Consider the following 21,662-nt stretch of genomic DNA (forward strand, 5'->3'; position numbering starts at 1 on the left):
AAAGGTACAACTTCACGCATTCTTAATCTGGACATTATATGAAGGTGAGTGATCAGCTTCACGCGCCCACCGCTTTTGCACCTGTGATTGAGTTCCCGGCTGTGTGGGCCCTGAAACCGGGTTCGAACCTCTTGTATGAATAGTTAAATCTGTCCCTCTGCCGTGAATCGAACCCCGATTCGCCAGTAGTAAAGCATTAGCCTAGTGATTATACTGAGCTATCCCGGCTCCCAGAATAACGTGAGAGATGTTAATAACAAGTGAAATCCATTGTCTCCACTTCAGACACAAGCAATGAGTAATATCATAGGAGGAGAAAGCTGATGAATGCAAGTATGGAATTAATACAAAATTGTTAGATTTGTTTTTATTTTCTATCATCTTCCCCTCATTTACATCTCTGCCTGTTTCTTCTTCTAGCCTTTTCTTTATCCTCTACACCTCCTCATCCACTTTGCTCATTCTCATGCAAGAACCGATCACTGAATATTACCAACCCGGATACGTTTGTACGTTCAGGACCGAAAAGGACACACATATAAACCATGTTACGGTAGTGAAATCATTGTAAGCAACTGGACATAATAATTTATAAGAGAGACGATAAATGCTCACAGAGCTTGATGGGAAACCTCTTGAGAATATATCATGTGGAAACATAAGGGGATGCATATCTGAAATGGGATTTTTTTGGCACCAGAATTATGAGGTGTGAGTAGGTGATAAGGTCAACAGAGCACTATCTTGTATTGACCTTACGGAAATCTTGCATAATCAATAATTATATATTTGGTACCTGAGCCCATCATCAATTCTTAAGTAAGTCACTCAGATAGTTCTCGAAATTCTTATTAAGTATTTTAACGCATCTAGAACCGATCACGGAAATTTACGGTTACTCCATTTCATCAGTACGGATGGACAGCCGAGCTACCTCTCGATATAAATCTGCCTTTGTCAGAGGGTTAACATAAGCTACTGGCGAACTTCAAGGTTTCGTCGAAAGTCAATGCTATGTTCATAATTCTGGGAAGCCGTAATGTTTCATGTATTTTATTGTGAAATACTTGAAAGTGTTGTGATCGAATTGAGTCACTCGAGTGAATCACTGTTTGTGTTACACGCAGATTTGAAGCAAGGAGTTCATTTATATTTATTTTGGATTGGTTTTATACAGAATATACAATTACGAACCCCCCTCCTAAAGAAACACAGTATGAGCGTGTGTAGGAGAGTGTAGGTATATTTCCACAAATTCTAGACACCATCATTACTTAGATATAAATGGTCGCCTTCGCGCTCCAGCTACTTTACCCTCGCTGTCCTTTTTGATTGAGGTTGTTGCTCTTGGGATTCAAATTCTGGCCATTTATGAATAAAACAAATATATTGTTCATCAGTTTAATAAAAATATGTATATAACAAAATATGAAACTGTTAAAAGTATGATTGTTTCACAAGTCTACTGTAGCTTCACGTTTAGTATGTAGTCTTCGTCCTAAAATTGTGTCATTTTTTTCATGAAAATTGCCAGCATTTCTCGTTGTAATATCGTAATATCTTAATTTTCTTCCAGTATTGTAATGCAAGAGAAAAGTATAACATTTCATGCATGTTACAGCAAATTCAACAGTTCACTTTCTTCAATCGTATAGTATATTGAAAAGTGAAAAAATATAAAAAATTGTATATGGGAGGTAAAATCTTTGGTATTTTCTGTTAAGTCTGTGTACTTCAACTGGTCATTTTAAACGTATTACTAGTCAAATACATGCTATTGTCCTTGTCTATATGCTAATGGTTCTCTTGTGAACAATGTTGGCTCTAGCATATGTGCTATTGGTCCTTACATGCGTACTACTGGTCCTTGTATGCGAATTCCTGTCCTTCACATGCGTACTATTGGTCCTTGTATGCGCATTCCTGTCCTTCACTTGCGTACTATGGTCCTCGTATGCTTTCTATTGGTCTGAAATGCCTACTGCTGATAGTCGCTTGCGTGCTTTAGTCCCGCTGGTCATATTACTGGTCCCTGCGAGTTAAGCGTACTGTTTGTCCCTGTATGCATGGGGCCTACTATTAAGCTAGACAAAGTGGTAACAATTGGTCCTAAAATTTTTACTAACAAAAATACAAATAAAAATATCATTTGGTGTTTATGTCGACAGGATTTAGGAATAGGTAACTCATTATGTATCGGTATATTAGTAAAAATGAAAAGTCAATGTTGAGGCAATACCCAGACTAGAATTAATATAGAACACTCATTCCCGTCTTATAGATGGCGTAATTATTTTAAATGACGGATTAGGCAGACAAAACATAAACGGTTTCCGTCCGAAATGCTAATATTCTATAGTCAAACTGATCATAGCCAATAAAAGATGACCTTTAATACATATTACATGCATTACTTAAAACGTATAAGGTTAAAGAAATTATAAAATGTTCCCCTGTACCTGAGTACCAAGCCCTGGAGGCGTTTAGGATTGTTGAAGAATGTGAACATCTTTCTACACATACTTCGGCCCTTTAAATCCCTGACGTTGTGGCCTGCATGACTACAGGGCCTTGTGAGTATGCAGTCTTTGTCTTATGGACATGCACCGTAATTTTATCTCCAGAAGAATGCCGTTTTCTGGGATGTGGCGCCTTGTATATATTGTAAAAATCGACGTTTCGGAGGAACGCATCGCTTCCATCTTTAGGGTAGAAGGAAAAATGAAAAAATCCGTGAGCGAGAAACCAGCGTGAGCTGGCGGATTTTTTTATTTTTTCTTCTACCTTGAAAATGGAGGCGTTACGTTTCCCCCGAAACGTCGGTTTATACAATATCTACACGTCGCACAACCCACAAGACGACATTCTTCATAGACGCCGCCGTGAAAACCTCAAATCCTACATTATCACCAGAAGTTTCATGGCTCACTTCAGAGTTATATTACTGAGGTTTTGTTTTTTACTTTTATGGGAATCATTAAGTACAGAGACAACTTTATTAATGGGAATATGATAGCCTAGATATTTTCTATTAAGTAGTGTTATTTAAGTGTCTAAAAAGCCTGTATGGGTTGCATACGTGAGAAGTTTTGTCATTTACGTAATAAGTGGTCAAACGTAAGTTATTCTCATAGTCACTAATGCCTGTCGCCTTCGAGCACTGGTCATTGTCCGTTGTTACGGAGTTATGACGTCAGGATACGTATAAACGTCATGTCAGCAGTTTATAATACTAATAAATATAACTGAATAATGTTTAACAATAAATTATGTTAGAATAAAATTATCTGTACAAATAATAGAGTATTTTCGGTACTGTTGTTGGCACTNGCTACAGTATTACTTTACATGTAACAAATACAATCACATAACCTAATTAATTTTGATGAATCATCGTTTAAAAATTCACTTTATAAGAAAACTCCGTGCTTTTAGTCCGCAAGCCAACTATACTGACCGATCGACCGTCGCTTGTCGGCGAAGTTAGTGCCAACTTTAGCGGATAGAGAGTGTCGCGTGGTCAGCGCAACGAATTCCCACGGCCTTTAATCTCGATTTTCTAGACCGGAGCCACTATATCCTTGAAATAGTTCCTCAGTTATCCTCACGAGGCTGAGTGGACCCCGTTCTAGACCCACTACTTCTCAGAAAATCTAAAGGTCCCGGGTTCGATTCACGGCGCTACCAGATTTTCTGAAAAGTAGTGGGTCTGGAACGGAGTCCACTCAGCCTCGCGTGGATAATTGAGGAGCTATTTAAGGAAATAGCGGCTCCGTCCTATAAAACAGATTAACGGCCGTGGGGATCCGTTGCGCTGATCACGCAACACCCTCTATCCTCTAAAGTTGTCACTAACTTCGCCGACAATCGGCGGTCGCTCAGTCGGTATAATTCGGTTACTGACTACACGCCACGGAGTTTTTTATTGAATGTGGAATTCTTTTATTCATGAAAGTGTCCCCGGAATTGTATTTTATTTATGAATGAGGACGCAGCAAATTCTTTTATTCACGGATCTGGTTACAGCATATGTTTTTGTACATGAAAAACTCTACAACAGATTTTATCTTTATAAATGTAACTGCACAAATTTCGCGATTAAGGTCATGAATAGATTTTATTACTGTGGTCATATAATGCTGTTCTTCATGAATGAAGCCACGGAATCGGTCTTTTTTATTAAATATCCATGGAAAATTCTTTTATCTGTATATGCAACCAAGACAAATCCCTTTGTTCGTCAGTATGGTCATAGTTTTGTGTGCCTTTGAAAACCTGTATACTGCTACATTCACATGCGAAGTAGGCTAACTCTTTTGTGTGGATCAAATAACACGTGAACGATCATCTTCCGTCTGTGTATATTTACCCATGTGATTTTTTGTTTTACCTTGGAATTCGTTCTATAACCGTATATTATTTCCATGTTATTACAGTGATCGAATCAAGGAAGATGAGATGGGTAGGGCATCTAGCAGGCGTACAAACTTCGGGAAAGGAAAACTGAAGGCAGGAAACAATTAGGAAGAATGAACGTAGGTGGTCAGATTATGTTGTGACATGCAACAGCCTGTAAACAGGCGACAGTACAACGGCCGTTGCTAAGGAACATCTTTGTGGACGCGTTGTTTTCCCGGCAACAAGAGAACACGCAATAATTATTTGACGTTTTCAGTGTGATCCGTGCCAGGGCTGTGTAACGAGAACTAGCAGTTTAGTTGATTAATCTCCGCGTGGAGGCGGGTTCGAATACCTCCACTATAGCCCTGCGAGTGTTACGAGGCGACTAAAAAATAAGCCGGTACCTGGGGGTATAATTGGGCCACCCTGCTCCTTGGGGATATTAATACTGGGACCTGGCCCTCTAAGATGGAAGAGTCTCGAACCTGAGACAGTAAAATATGATCATGAGTCCCGCGGGACTCGGACCCGAGAATTACTGCCCTGGCGAGGTCAGCAGCAGTTGTAAACGGGTTCTCTCATCAGAGAGGGGGCCCCACATCAACAAACCCGCAGTTGTCTGACTAATAAAAATCCGGTCTTGATCCCCAGATGGGGCTTGACACCAAAGCAAGACTAGCTGACTGACCGTCGATCGTAACGTAACTTTGACTTTGAACTGACTTCAGTTGTTGTCCGGTCAGTTGAGATTTGCAGTTGTGAGAAGTAAGAAGGTGGTAGCTGAGGCCGGGGACAGTTCGGGAACCCAGAGGAAAGGGAATGTTTGCCGTTGAAAGCCGCTACTAAGCAACAGCTAGTGAAGACTGAGAATACTTTGTATGCTTTAGTTATAGTGATCTGTGTAGTGTGTAACTCAATGAGACTTAGTTACCCGTATTTACGAGTGTAAGTGTTCAATAAATCCGATTACCAATCCAAACCCCGCCTATAGGCACTACCACGTGACAGTATTTAAATGGATCTATGGAAATGCGCTGGGGGTTGCAGACTAGATTCATCTGACTCAGGATGGGGACTAGTGGCGGGTTTTTGTGAACACGGTAACGAACATTCTGGTTCCATAAAATACTGAGAATGTCTTAATTAAGCAAATATTAGCTTCTGAAGGACACAGCTCCATGGAACTGTGTTGGCACTTACATTAAGAGGCCTGCTGGTAGCCGCGGTAAGCCAATTGCTGGGCATCCACGCCGCTCCTTCCCCACCCTCCGTGACCGCCGCTGCCACTCCCGCCGTAAAGACCGAGGTCTCCGCCATATCCACCTCCGCCTGACGAGTATGACTCATGATGACTGCTGCTGTGATGCGGGTGGCTGACTATCTCATACGTGACACTCTTCTGTTGTGACAGGAGCTTCTTCAGGCCGATAATAGCGGAAATTATGAATGCGATTTTGCCGATCAGCAGGGCTTTACCGGCAATCAGTGCAATGGCGCCCAGGAACAGAGGAATAAGTGCAGCTGCCTTCAGTTTCAGGGCTAACAGAAGAGGCAGCAACATCTTGACCTTCTCTGGGAAAACATGAGACATTGTGTTATAAGCTTGTTGTGTGGTAATGCTGGGACACTGTGTTATTTGCAGAGGGTATTAAATTGTTATGTTCAGTAAACAGGAAAGACTGATCCAGAAGCGGTTGTGGCCTACTTCAAGGCTCTGTCTCAGTATTCACCTGAAATAATTGAGGAACACTACGAAACATGTCAGAATAACCCTCATTCCTGCCTGTTTATGTGGCTGTCATCATAAACTCTACCATATCCGCGGTTTTATTTCGGCATCGTGATGAACAGCTACGTCCTGAGACCACGGTAGATTCTGCGCGCGCAGTTCTTCTGACTCGCCCCCTCCCCTCCCAAAATCACCAAGATGTAGACAACAGGCAGTTGGTTGGTTGCTTGCTTACGTGGCTTACATTTTAATACTGAAACTGGAGGCAATACGTTCCTCGAAAACGTCAATTAACTTCTACCAGACTGCACGCCGGAAGATAACATTCTTCATATGAGAACCTAAAATCTAAAATAGGTTTGGGATTTTCACGATAGTGGATATTAAGACGGGAGTCCGTTGGAGTGTGACGCTGTGTCGTCTGGGAGAGGTTACCCCAAAAAGACAGCAGTTCTACGTAATATATATGTATCTGCAATGAATGAATGAATGAATGTTAGACGGCCTCTGTGGTCTAGTAGTTAGAGTTCATGGCTACAGATCCAGAGGTCCGGTTCGATTCCCAGCACTACCAGATTTTCTGAGAAGTAATGAGTCTGGAACGGGGTCCACTCAGCCTCGTGAGAATAATTGGGGAGCTACTTGAATGGAAATAGCGGCTTCGGTATAGAAAACCTAAATTAACGGCCGTGGGGATCCGTTGCGCTGACCACGCGACACTCTCTATCCGCAAAAGTTGTCACTAACTACGCCGACAAGCGTTAGTCGCTCGGTCGGTATATTTCGCTTGCTAACTAAAACCACGGAGGTGTTTGTTTTTTGTTTTTAATGAATGAATGTTATATCCAGCGAAGAACAGAATCACGGTATATATTATCCGTCTATACAACAATTATTTAATAATAAAATACAAAAAGTCCTGGAAACAACTAACGTTCTACACGGACTGCATAGAAAACGATTCCTCCAACAATTCTTCGTTCCCACTTGAACGTCTTTACTGAGTTGTTACCTAGCAACCATGTGGGAATACACAGATTCACATATTGTCCTTTGATAGGACACGTACCGCATAGAATATAACGCGTCCAACAATTCTTACATTGTTGAGTGTATTCATTGTCGCGGGAACGTCTTTACTAAGCCGTTGCCTATAGGAGGAGACACACAGACATTTATGATGTAGGCGGTTGAGATGGGCTCAGGTGCCATGATATATATACCAAGTTTCATAAAGATTGTTTCAGTTAGGAAGAGGGGACACAAACAGATAGAATGGAGATCGCATAAGCTTACTTTAAGAAAATAAGCTAAAAACAGAAAACGTGTGGAGATTAGTAAATGAATACAGAGTCATTGAATTGCAAGTTAAGAAGACCGGAACGTTAACAAGGAATTGATTTCCGCTGGCTTCGAATCTCAGTTGGAGCAGTTTCGTGTGAATGATTCGAATGGAACTTTAAACGCTGACATCCGGCGTGGAAGATAGCGATGTTATGGCCCATGTGTGACCCACTGAACCCTAACCAGGTTCCTGATAAACCTTGTTCTACATGTGCTCCGCCTTTCGTGTCACGAGGATACACATGTCACAGTGTCGCTCTAGAAGCTGAGTCCATATTGAAAAACCACTAGTCCCTCAGCTACTCAGGAATTTTGCAGCATTGTATGAAACCCAAAGGTTCATTAGAATGTTCACAAGAGCCCTACACTGGTCCAAGAGCAAATGCTGAGTTGGTACCCAAATTCCATGTTGTATTTCTTGCTTCACATGCAGTTCTCCCAATGGTAACATCAAAGTTTCGCCCTAATATAGCTCTCCCAATCATAATTTCAGTTGAATGCTGCCTTTCCGGCGTCATAAAAAATAACTCTGATCATATGCATTACCTCTACCGGAAGGACAAGCGAGCACTGTCTGGGAACCTTCAAAACCCGAAAAATAGTTTCTATCTCCGCCGCCAGATGCAGTATCTCTCACTGCCTCACCACTTTCTATCTCTTCTCTCTCTCTCTCTCTCTCTAAGTCTCTAAAGGGTTAAGCACAGGTTACCTTTACGTATTACATACTTATGCCTGTAGGTAGTTGCTTTGCTATAGCAGTTGTATCAGGCTAGTGCTAGCGTTCCTGTATTGTGATTGGTGAGGTCTGGACTCGATAGAAGCGTGCTCCATGCGTCTTATAATTCTGAGATCAAAAATTTGCAGTTCACATTCTCGTGTTCTGGGTTATGACACTTCATAGTTTTGTGGATGGTTACCGACGTTTCGGAGGAACACCTGCCTCGTCTACCTTGAAGATGGATGAAGCATATTCCTCAGAAACGTTTTTAGCCACCTACAAAATTATGCGGTTTCATAACTCATCAGACTACTACATGAATCATTATAAAATCTATTGGAGAATATTCACAAATTCTCGTTATAGTGGAAATGATTACTGATAAAGCATAACGAAGCTTCCCTTCCGTAGCTGTAAAATTGGGTTTATAATACACTTTAGTCCAATTTCCTTATTTTTAAAAGTAGAAGTAGGCTTATGAGATCACCTTGCTGTCTCTGTCTGTATGGATATCCCCAATAAAAACTTTTGAACTACTTAAGAGAGCTACATGAAACTTGGTATGTACGTGTATCATGCCACTTGGAGCTATCTGAGTGGCCTACTTCATATTCTTCTCCTCCCAATAATACCAGTGTCACAGCATCTCAAATTATTGAGCAAATAAGCTAAACACTACTTTATTGCTTCGACCGGTCTTCATGAAACTTCTGTGTGTGTCATGACACCTGAGGTCATCTCAGTGGCTTGCTTCATAAATCCAACACTGCAAACTCTCATATTGTTCAATTCAATTCAATTCTTTATTATTAATGTGCCGAGTCAACAGCCGTAAGGCCAATTACAGACACAGCACAGTGCAGATGAATGAATTACATTATAGACAAACTTATTAAAAGTAAAATACAAATTACAGGTAAGTACTTGGAAGAAATAATAATGAATAAAAGTAAAAGTAAACAAACAAGTAACTTATAATTATAACAGTGATAATAATTTCATTATCATTAAACTAAGTGTTATTACGAATTGAGGAATGAAACATAAATATTTAATTAAGAAATGAATAGTATAGATTTTCAGAGGATGATAATAATAATTCATTTTGTTTCATTGGACATGCAAATAATAAAAATACTAGCAGTTATACTATATTTAAAATTTGTTTGGGTAGAACATTCCTGGCTCCGAATACGTCAACCTCCCTGCAGACAACATTAGCAGCTGCTGCGCATCTAGCAGAGGGACAATTTTTAAATAAGGAGCAGACATTGAACAATGCAAAATCTCTGATATACCGAGCAGGAACTCTGAGACCAACAATTTCCAGGACAGAAGGGCAGAATTTCGAGCCAAAATAAACTTGAAACTTCAGGTAATAACCTTAATGTTACTTAAATGTCTAAACCAATCTTCACGAAACTTGATATTGTAATGTGTAGAGCACGTGGTCTGGACTCAACGCAGCAGGAGGAAACACCCAGCACGTCGAAAAACACGAATATGTGACAGGGCTACACATCAAACATTAGAAGCTCAAAACGCAAACACAGAACATTTTTAAACACCTGATGATGACCAATGACGGTCGAAACATGTAGTGAACAGTGTGGTTTTAAATAGATATAAAAGACTCATTGTGTATATGTAGCAACTTTTAAACAAAATTTTTAAAAATGTTGCATGTAAGACGAAAAATCGGACACGTTTGTTAATTAATTAATAAGATGCTACAGTACGCTACAGTATAACCTTATGAGGGGTAGTAAGCATTACCCGAATTCAGTTTCCTCTTAATTTCTTCCTGAACCAGGTTTTGATTTGTTATAGTCGTTCCCAAATATATGAACTCTGCCACATTTTCAGAACATCTGTACCTATCTTTATGTCATGATTTTGCCCTGCATTTTGGTGACGAGACAGCAACATGTACTTAGTTTTCTCTGTGTTTACTTCTAAACCAACCTCCTTACTAGCGTCTAGTTTTGTCTGTGAATTTTAACTTATTAGTATACATGCAAATAGAATTATCAGTTTTATAGGAATGGTCACTGAGCTGGTAACCCTACTGCTTCAAAACTCGGTCGGGAACCCGCCTATCTCAGTTTTCCTCAATCCCTTCATGCTGATGCTGGGATTGAACCTTAAAGTAGGCCAAGACCACTTCCTTTCACGTCCTTTACAATTCGTTACTCATAAATGCCGTACCGTTCGATGTTGTGCTTTACTGTCAGCGTTGTTAAATATAGCGTAAAGTAACTTAGAAATTATTACTTATTCCGTATTATTAACTTCAGTGTATTATGTTTCATTGTTACTGATAATTCTCGAATTACAAGTCTTTATACTTCGAAACTTACTTTTCTTTCCTCTTTCTTCGCTGGCGTCACGGCCGTCCTCCACTTCTTCCTCTTCCGTCAGTCCGAGGCTGTCGGCTGCATCTTCAAGAGCTCTACCTGCAGAAGTCACCGCCTTCAACACTTCATTTCCTTTAAGATCTACCTTGAGGGTGTGCGTCTTCAGGAACCTCTCAACTCTGTTGACAATCATACTCTCAAAATCTTTATTGGTTTCTTCATTGCCTCCTGCAATTGCTCTTGGGCCTCCATCTCCCGAGACTTCCGGTGGAGATCCAGCATTCTTGACCACGGTGACACCTTCTGTCAACGTGAAGCTCTCTTTACTTCCTAGTACCTTATCTACAAAGGAAAACAGCTTGTATTTTACGCAAGAAACCGAATCTTTCTTGAGACAGTCACTGTAGATGCTGTTCATGACATCGTCACTGTTTTGGATGGAGTTACGACTTTGTTGTTGGAATCCTCGTGCTTCATTGGCGGGCGGAGACACGGCGGGTACTCCTTCCTGTGTTGCTGGTAAGGCCACAGAAATGCTTACCGCTAGACCAGACAGTAGCAACGCACGCCACAAAGCCATGCTGAAGAGATATATTGTAGCAATGACCCGAACTTTGTTTTGTGAAGGACAGCGCTAAAGAACTTTGTCTTATATAAAGATGGTAGTAACTTCTCTCCTGTTGACCCCCCCCCCCAAAACCACAAGTAGTATTCCAGATATGAGTGAAAACATGCGCATTCTCCTCAGGTAATAACAAGGAGTGATGGCTTGTCGGGAGAGGAGTGGTGGGACTGTTGCTACTGGCCAGTGTGCAGGTGCGTTACCTCTAGAGGGAATTACTACTTCCCCTCCCTCTCTTCACGGACAAGAACCTGGTTCGTTCATTAATGTAAACTTGGACCAACTTTCTTCCGCTAACTCACAAGTAACCTGGTTCCGCCCAGCAGGTCTTGTTGCATTTTTCTTTTTCTTATTGTATGTAGTTTATGTTCATGTGCTAAGTGTGGGCATATGGGCTAGATGACCCAGCTCTGGTAGTGAACCAGAATGTATGCAGTGGCCCAACAAGAACCAGGGAAAGTTCCCTCCCTTACAGGAAAGTGTCAGAAGATGAATTAACCTGTGTTTGCTGCTGTATCATTTCGGGGTGGGGGGTCACTTGTTTGAATTCTGGCTTACGTTCTCTCATATCGAATACGATGCTGTAACGGTATATCTCTAGGCTTGTATTCAGGAGGTGTTGTCTTCGAATCTCGACCAGGACACCGGCTAACCTGACAGAAGTTTTTGTGTGTTTCTTTTCCCTCGTTCCATGTAGACAAATTCTAACATGGTGCCTCGATTATATCACGAGCGGCTCCTTCCAAATCCTTTTAATTTATTCACCAGTCGTCCTATCGTTCCGATGCTGTATCGTCTAGATACTCACTCACTCATGGAGCTGAGCCCTTCTTGAGAAGCTGCCAGTTGTGCAGCTACTCAAGAATTTCCCAGCATTTTATGGAACCCGAAGGTTCATTACCGTGTTCACAAGAGCCCTCCACTGGTCCCTATCCTGAGCCAGATCAATCCAATCCATACCATCCCATCCTATCTCTCTAACATCTATTTTAATATTGTCCGACCGCCTACGCCTTGGTCTTCCCAGTGATCTCTCTCTTTCTGACTTTCAATACCGTATATGCATTCCTCTTCTCCCTCATTCGTTCTACATGCCCTGTCCACCTCATCCACCTTGACTTGATTATTCTAAGTCTAGATACTGACAGCGTAATAAAATAAACCATGAACCTGTTAGTCGGAATAAGATCTTGCGTTGTTTTCACAAGGCCGTCCTGTTAAATATAGGCTGATTTCTGAAAACAGGTCGTGGCCTCTTATGGCCCGTATGTTTTGGAGTTTTTGTTATTAATTACCCAATAATTCGATGCTGTACAGTGTATGAACGTAAAGAATAATGTTAAATAGTCCCAGATCAGTCCGTGAATCGATCAGTTATAAAAGGTTGGGTAAATGTGAGGTGTAAGTTTTAGTAAATTTGAGTACTTTTGATTCCGTATTCTGGAAATCACGGGCAGGGTACCACTGTTCTGGTTTGTCTCGTTCTTTGTAGAAAGTAATGACACAGTATTTGAGAAGTTGTCCCCTGCCATTCCCTGTCACATTCCTCCTAATTTATTAGTCACGATCTTGTCAGTTATCGCTGTTAAAGTATGCAGATAAGAATAAAAGTAATACTGTACCATTTTCGCGTTGATTTTAATAAATATTTTGTATTTAAAATGTTTTAAACGTGATATCACTTCTGTAACACTTGCACAGGAAGATGGATGGATTGTAATATCACTTGCAGCTTAATGATGAAACTAGGCAATAAATTAATAATTTAATTTACATTTAAATTGTCTGGTCTTCATATTACACTAAGTAAACATGGTTCCTCTTCCTTACTTATCAGTTTCCTAGTTCATCTCTCTCCCTCCTTTCTCTTTTTCTTCTTCTCTTATCCTTTTCCTGAGTTTATTTATTCGTCTTTCTTTCTCGGAAATACAGACGTAAATTTCAGGTAAGATCTTTCGATGATATTATTGAAATATCGTCTGGTTAAATTGATGACTGGAATTAATGAACAAAGAGAATGAGTGGACGAAACTTACGAAACAGAATTAATTAAGTTATTTACTATCTTAAGAGAACGAGTTAATAAATAAATTCAGGCTAGGAAATTGATAATAAATAATACTGTGTGGTATGTAGACCAATTGCTAGGCAACGACCGCTAAATAAGCAGGTATGCAACAGCCATGACAATATGAATTGGAGGAGTGACTGATATAAACGTACGAATGGTATGACTGGATAAAGTAAATTAATGACTAATATGAACACATAAGTAATTAATGCAATAAACTAATTGAGTTAATTGGTGTGTTTAATTGCACGGGCACCATCAGGGTGGATGAAAACAAAAAAAAAAACATAGGTGGAAAAACAAAACATAGTTTTAAAAAGAAAGAAAGCAAACAAATTTCAATATTAAAAATAAAAATTGTTTTTAAAAAATGAATTTTTCTATCCCGAATACAAGAGGCGATATGTGAAATTAATTTTATACTGCTTAAACGTATTTTTCTAAGCAAATTTTGTGGCTGTCTCCACCCTCCCTATGAAAAACTAGCTTTTCCGATTTAGAAGAAAACTGGCTGCTGGCGTAATCAGTTGATATAATGAAGAGAGTTATGAATGGATGTACTGAATTCGATAAAATACGGAACTGTGCGTTACGGTAAAGTATGCAGTATTATGTATGTATGTGATATGTACGAGTAGATGAGTTTCAGCTACGACTACACTATATATGTACGAGTATATAATTTCATGTGCTCAAGAGGCGGAAACTCTTGCGTAACATTGGGCACTTTTATGCAGGTTTTAAATGTTTCTCCAAAAGCCCTTATTGTGGGTCCAGATACTAGAAATTTGTGGTTTGGTACTTTTTCCCAACTTAAAACCATTGTTACTCGTCAATTCTTTTCCTTTCTTTTTCATTTATTGCCTTACGTTATCGTGGCCGATTTTAGTTGTCAGCCAGTATATTTCAAAGACGACATTGCGACAAACAGTATGTAAGATTTGAGGCTTTCACGGCGGTGACTATGAAGAAAGCAGTCTTCTGGGATTTGGCACCGTGTATATGTGGTGTTAACCGACGTTTCGGTTGAACGTATCGCCTCCATCTTCAGGGTAGAAGAAAAAATATAAGAAATCTGCAAGCGAAGAGACCGTGAGAACCGGTAAAAGCAGACTTTTCTTCTACCCTGAAGATGGAGGCGATACGTTCCTCCGAAACGTCGGTTAACACCACATATACACGGTGCCAAATCCCAGAAGACTGCTTTCTTCAACAAACAGTATGTTCGAAAACAAATGACATAACTGCAGTTGAAGTAAAAGTGTGTTTAACTTTTAACTTTAACTTCCTCTGTGTTTAACTAAGGCTCACGCCTTGCAAACGTAACGTGAGAGTGGAGACATACATGTATTCTTAAACTGGGCACCGGATAAAAGTGAGTGGTCAGCTTCATGCTCCGGCCACTTAATCCCCGGGAAATATCGCGCTGTGTAATTGGTCAGGAGGCTGGATGGGCCTCAGAGCCGGTCTTGACGCTACGGAGAAGCGAAAAATATCTTTCCTCTACAAGATATCAATCCCGAATCCTCGGCCATCAAGCCCGTAGACCGCTTCTATACCGACTGAGCTATCCCAGCTCCCTCTACAGCTAAAGGTGTATCAGAGACGAAAAGTACAAATATTATGTTTTTGGACATTATGCATCATCTTGACGTTATCTAAAAACCGTCATGTTTATTTTTCAAAACACAAAGTTTCGGAGACTGAATTTTGTCTCCGTCTCCGGAGACAGGAACTAGCTCTATTGATTTGTCCCAACTGAGTAGGGTTTACCCTGAATACGCAGACAGAATTCAGTCTCCGAAACGTTGTGTTTTTAAAAATGAACAGGTCGTGTTTTAGATAAATTCAAGACAATTGATAATGCCCAGAAACATAATATTTGTACTAATGTACCATCGTCACAGACTTTTAGGTCTGATAGACGAAAAGTAGACTAAATGTCCATAGATGTGTAGCCTTTGTAAAGTAAAGCTATCCCTGTAACAGGCCGTGGAGGCCAATAGGGTTATGAGACGTCGAGGCTCCCACACTTTCTCTACACAATCGACTCACAGACGGCGGTAAGGTTGTCAGCCTTACGCGCCGGCCACCATTTATCCCCCAGGAAGATTCCTGGTACTCATCTCTGTTAAGAGGCTGTTTCAACCCCAGGGTCATAGTTCGGCTGGAAGGATTAGCTCAGTTGAAAAAGTCCACCTCATCGGAACTCGAACCCGCGACCTTCTGGCTTGTAGCATAGTGCCTCAAGCAACCACGCAACCTCGTACCCCCGTAGCCTTTGTAACAATGTAAAGTTATACCTCAGTATTTAAGTACATCTTTTGTGTCTTTCACACACACTGATTGGTCATGATTTTGTCCTCTACCAAAATTTAAGTTGTCAATTCTGATGCATCAGCACACGTGTGTCTCAGATGAGAAGCAGGAAGCTGCGGGAGGATATAATGAGGTTACCCTTATTACGGGAATAGGCAGCATTTTCCATAATCAGTGCTCCTGCTGCTGCTTTGTTCTGGGAGGCCATTAGACCGCTCTCGGTTCGCTTTGGCCTCCTTCTTAGAGGCAGACATTTCAGATGTATCAACATTGAAATACGGACTTAATGCGCGGCCTGGTTTCTGCTGACATCATGAAACTTATTACACAACTCTCACGGCCGGCCTTTGTGTTCCTCTGTTCCAGGATTTGCAGATTCCCATTTATTATGTACGTAATAATAGTTATAATAAAGTTAATAGTTACAGAATTGTTAAAAATAATATGGTTCAATTACGTTTTTGGTACTTAACATATTTGTCTTGCTCTAATGAATTTTGTGCCAATTACAGAAGAAAAAGAAAGACAATTCTTGAAGAATAATATCTTCTTAGGATATGACGCCGTGCAGTGTGGCAGAAGTTCGCACTACCGCCATATTCAGCGTCGATCTCTTCGAAACATCCGTAAAGTTCTATCGGATTTTACGGCCTCACATTCCTCAAGATAGTATCTACACAGTGAGATCCTTGTATCTTACACGTTCGTATCTTGCATGACCGGAACAGGTTGGTATAGTTGCACGCTCTTGAGTTTTATTCGTGAGGTGCTAAGTTCGAATCTCGGGGACGGAACTCAGTTTATCATGGTATTTCTCAGTCTGTTCAGGGAAATTCCACGCTATTTAATTCGATAGTCGAGTCCGTAATCTGTCGCTTTTCCACATTCCCACTAATTCTGATCAATTTGAATAGTGTGGTGTATAGACCCGTTGCTAAGCCATAAGTAGGTACATGTTTTATTTTTAAGCGTTTTACACAGGAGACGAGGAAACAAAAGTTCAGAAATGAGCGAGAACAACCACTGCTATTAATTATCTTGCTTATACTAATTTTGATTTATTATCTCTTCCAAATATTTGAATATTTAACCCATTTCCCGAAGAGTCTGTTATCTACCGTTATATCATGATTCTTTCTTGAATTTAGCTAATTAGTATTGCTTTTTCTCTGCCATTTTGTCCAGACCAACGTCATTAATGTCATCTAATAGGTATTTTATAATATTCTTTATGTTATTTATTTGTCTCGCAATAAATTAACATCATCTGCCTATATCTGGGCCTGATGTGTTCCATTACAATCCACTCTCGCCTGATTTTCGTCAGGAACAAGTTAATATCCACAAGAGTAAAACACATTAACTTTAAGTTTCTTTTTAGAGAAATCGTGTTAAGTACTGGTTTCTTTATATTACCTTTATAGGACATGTGGTCAGCTGCATGGAAGCCAGGACAAGGTCAAGGCGAGGAATTACCTCTTGTGTGTCTGGTCCAGAGGCTTGGTACAGATATGAAAAAAAAGCATCGTTTATTTCCGACTTTCTATCGAGCTGTAGACTAATTTCTTGTACAGCCACTAGCAGCAGGTACTGCGCGCTTCCCTTGAAACTTATAGTGATCACTTTGAAAGGATAATGTGCAATATCACCATACAGGAAAGTTATTACCAACAATCTGCCCATCTATAGAGACGTACAGCACGTATTTAACAAGAATTTTCTTTCGTTTTTTTTTCAATGGCTCTTCCAGGCCTCTTATTCAGTTCCGTAATCATTTTTCACAGACGATAGGTCTCCTTGGACGGGGGATCAGCCCGTCGCAATGCCGCTACCTACACAGGACAACATGAACACATAATACACGCATAACTGTCCCTGGTTTTAGTCCGCAAGCGAACTATACCGACAAAGCGACCGCCGCTTGTCGGCGAAGTTAGTGCCAACTTTAGCGGATAGAGGGTGTTGCATTGTCAGCGCAGCGAATCTCCGCGGCCGTTAATTTCGATTTTCTACACCGGAGCCTCTATTTCCTTTAAATAGTTCCTCAGTCATATTCACGAGTCTGAATGGACCCCGTTCCACACACACTACTTCTCAGAAAATCTGGTAGTGCCGGGAATCGAACCCGGACCTCTGGATCTGTAGCCGGGAACTCTGGCCACTAGACCACAGAGGCGGTCATACACACACCAAATATCCATACCCTGAGTATGATTGAAACCCACGACCCCTGCGGCCGAGCGAGCAAAGATAGTGCATGCCTTAGACCGCTCGTCTACCGTGACCGGCAGAGTATAAGAATGATATATAAGAATTCAGTTCGTACCTCACAGGAAACAGGTCCGAACCCACGATCTCAGCGTCCGAATGAGCGAAGACAGTACATGCCTTAGACCGCGCGACCACTGTGACCGGCAGTGTATAAGAATAATATATAAGAATTCAGTTCGTACCTCACAGGAAACAGATCCGAACCCACGATCTCAGCGTCCGAACGAGCGAAGACAGTACATGCCTTAGACCGCGCGACCACTGTGACCAGCAGTGTATAAGAATACATAAGTCTATAGGCCTACGAACCTGAAACTAATGGATGTGATAGTAAAAAAAAAGTGTAAAGTTGTCCAGTGTATTTAAATATTTAAGCATTACGCCATGAAAGTGTTTGAGAAAGTGGCTGTATAGATCTCGGCACTAAATGGAGATGAGTGATTAGCTTCTGCACCTGCCGCTTTATCCCCGAGGAATGAGCCCTCGGAACCCGTTGGATAGGATGCTGAAGTAGTAAAGTCTTTGCATCAGTATGTAACACATACACATTGAAATATTTTACGATATCGACAAAATCGTTTAACATTCGATATGTTTATTTTCACCTACCTGTTTCGAACCTGATTACTGTGTCATCTACAGGTGGAACGGCATTTAATAGCATAATTTTATTGAATGATTATGCATATATACTGTTAAAATGGGGCTTATATTCACATTTTGAATGTTCTGTCGGTTTGGACAGTTAGCATTTAATTATTAAAACATAAATATACAATATATCAAAATGTGCAAGCATTAAAATTAATTAACCCTTTAAACCAAGTTGTACCACCTACTTTAACGTATTAAAACTCTGCATTCTGCCCACAAAGTTTATTTGTGTGTTCCTTATGGCTGTCACAATAAACAACGTTTGTTTCCCTAAACAGCATTAACCGGTTGGGCTTTGTAGCGGAGACGTAATGTGTTTCCTGTGAGGTACGGACTGGATTCGTATATATAATTGTAAAGAAATTCCATATACACATAGATACATAAGATAGGCCTGATCAATTCTGTTAAGTGTCCTGACAGAGGATTTGTGTGAAGTGCAAAAGGAATTATTTTCAGTAACGTGTTATATGTGCGAAGTATACATTTGACGAAAGGCCAAGCATATGAGACAAACCCATTCTCTCGTCAGAGAGGGTGTCACGTAAGGACTATTACCCCAAGCGTTCAGTTGGGGAAAAAAAAAACTCTGGTCTTAGGTCTCGAGGGGCTAGACGCCAAGACAAACTTATTGGTGGTAAACCGCCAGTCGAAAGTAACTTTGACTCTGACTCCGACATATATACATATACATACAGTAATTTGGAAGCTGTACGTCTACATTCTTAAAGTTTCCCTCGAGACCGAAACAGAAGGGACATCTCGTGAGCTGCTTGGCTTCTGCTGTCGCCTGTCTCACTTCCGTCATCATAGGAAGTAGCCCGCTGAGCCATCCATTACATAAGTCAGTGAACCGGATCGGCTTCCGAACGGAATAACGGCAAGACGCTGATTAGTGGCACAACAGACCGGACCCATAAGAACACTGCCCCCGCGTCACATATTTTGTATGGCTCCATCGCTTTGGGGGTTAAGGCATTCTTCATCTTAGCGTCTGCCAGAAGGAAATGAGAGAAACCGCTTCTGTGGTCAGAATAAGTAATTGTGACAAGTTTGTCCAGTTGTATCTTCTTTTTTGGCCGGGGTCAGTGTCAATAACTTTGCAATGTCTGTACCCTGTCATAGTTTATCATTAGCAAAACCAAAATTCCAGAACAGCATCAGCGGAGTGATATGAATTGTGAAACTACGGTCATTGTGAGCTGTTACTCTTAGAAGCTGGTAGTTGAGGCACGGAGATAGTTCGGGAACCCGGAGTAAGGGGAACGTTCTCAGTTGGAAGCCGTTAGCAGGAAACGACTGATGAAGCCAGCAGATTTAGAAGACTTAGCACATTACTTCCTTACTTATGGAGATGAGCCCTTCTTGCGGAGAAGCCAAATCTGCAGCTACTCAAGAATTNGAATTCCAGAACAGCATCAGCGGAGTGGTATGAATTGTGAAACTACGGTCGTTGTGAGCTGTTACTGTTAGAAGCTGGTAGTTGAGGCACGGAGATAGTTCGGAAACCCAGATTAAGGGGAACGTTCTCATTTGGAAGCCGTTAGCAGGAAACGACTGATGAAGCCAGCAGATTTAGAAGACTTAGCACATTACTTCCTTACTTATGGAGATGAGCCCTTCTTGCGGAGAAGCCAAATCTGCAGCTACTCAAGAATTTTCCCGCATTTTATAGAACCCGAAGGTTCATTACCGTGTTCACAAGCGCACTCCACTGGTCCCTCAATCCAATCCATACCATCCTATCCTATCTTTCTAAGATAAGATTTCTTCCGCCACTGCCCTAAGCGAACCTGCCCTATGCAAACTCCTAGCGTTCCTTGTAACAATTCTCATGTCCCTTTTCTTTAGCTTAGGCCGTTTATCCAGAGGATCCGTCCAGGTCCGAGGCATTGTGTTCATTTTCGTAACAAAGTAATTGTTTACTGTGAGCATTGTTATCCCAACTCCCAATCCCCAAGCTGGAGGACCACCCCTTGTCGGCTGTCCGAGACTGCTTATTCAATATATTCGCAGCTTCCTTCCATATCTGTAGGGCGTCTCCTCCATCCGCAACCTGAGGACGCGCCATGCCGTGGTGACGGACCCACACATGCTGTAGTGAATTGTGGAGTGTATGAATTAGCGCTAGCGTTATACAGCAATACCTCGCATAGTCCGGCTTCGATCAGTCCGGATTCACTATAGTCCGGTTTGAAAATTTCAAAACAAACTAAATTATAATTCAGCAAAATAAAAATAAATTCAAAAAAATTAGTACACAAAATTATTTTTAATGCATAAATGATCAGTTTTTCTTTTCCTTTATACAGTCAAGTCTCTTTTTGTGCGGTTTATTTTTATGTGGTTTTAAAGTTATGCGATACGATACATATTTCAATTTTTTCTAGGGTTCCCCGTTGTATATATATATATGTACCTACACTCGGGTCGTTCGTTCTTGAGCTCTGACAGCTATCGCTGGAGGAGGTGGTGAGAGCACTACTTTAACGGAATTTTGGAAGAGCTACAACATCAGAAACGTTAACGAAACTATAGGCGAAGCGTGGCATGAATTAACGGCAAGCAATATGAGGGCAGTATGGAAACATATCATACCTCATTGTGCAAGTGATTTCATTGGTTTTGAAACTCATTTTGCTGAAGTCACTAATAACAATGGAAACTGGACGGCAACTTGGTTTCAATGAGTTAGATTCCGTCAGTGTAACTGAGTGCACCAACCCGAACACTAATGAACTAGATAATGAAACACTTATTAACACAGATGAACAACGGGGCTTATGAAGAACGGGAGGACAACTTAGACAACGACGACTTTGTTGAAGTGCCTGCATAAGAATTAACAGCTGAACAACTATAACAAATTATTGGAATGGTTGAAACCTTGTCAGAGCATATTATGGAATTTGATCCCAATATTGAACGTAGCCTTACAATTCGCCGAACGATAAACAATGCAATTCGTTGCTACAAAGAAATATATGAAGAGAAAAGGCCAAAGAAGAAAAATGTGAAAACACCAATATTGCAATTTTTATAGAATAAAAAATTTTCTTTTAGTTACATTCTATAAGGCCGCGCCATATCTCAAGCGGTTAGTCGCTGGCTTCCCACCGCGGCGGCCCGGGTTCGATCCCGGGTCTGATCAAGTGGGTTTTGTGGTGGAACAGGGG

The 21,662-nt window shown here is 40.9% G+C and overlaps 2 protein-coding genes across 2 annotated transcripts in view; one reads left to right on the forward strand and one right to left on the reverse strand.

The window, feature by feature from the left end:
* LOC111873806 (zinc finger protein 271) overlaps nucleotides 1-21,662 on the forward strand; it is a 179,658-nt gene that overhangs the window by 25,682 nt on the left and 132,314 nt on the right. The window lies entirely within an intron of this gene.
* LOC111873814 lies at nucleotides 5,603-11,129 on the reverse strand. Its single transcript, XM_023868799.1, has 2 exons — nucleotides 10,553-11,129; nucleotides 5,603-5,973 (listed from the first exon to the last, which is right to left on the reverse strand). Exons 1-2 carry the CDS (start codon nucleotides 11,127-11,129, stop codon nucleotides 5,603-5,605), a joined length of 948 nt encoding a protein of 315 aa, XP_023724567.1.

The sequence above is a fragment of the Cryptotermes secundus genome, unplaced genomic scaffold (assembly GCF_002891405.2).
Source record: "Cryptotermes secundus unplaced genomic scaffold, Csec_1.0 scaffold215, whole genome shotgun sequence".
NCBI classification, from domain to species: Eukaryota; Metazoa; Arthropoda; class Insecta; order Blattodea; family Kalotermitidae; genus Cryptotermes; species Cryptotermes secundus.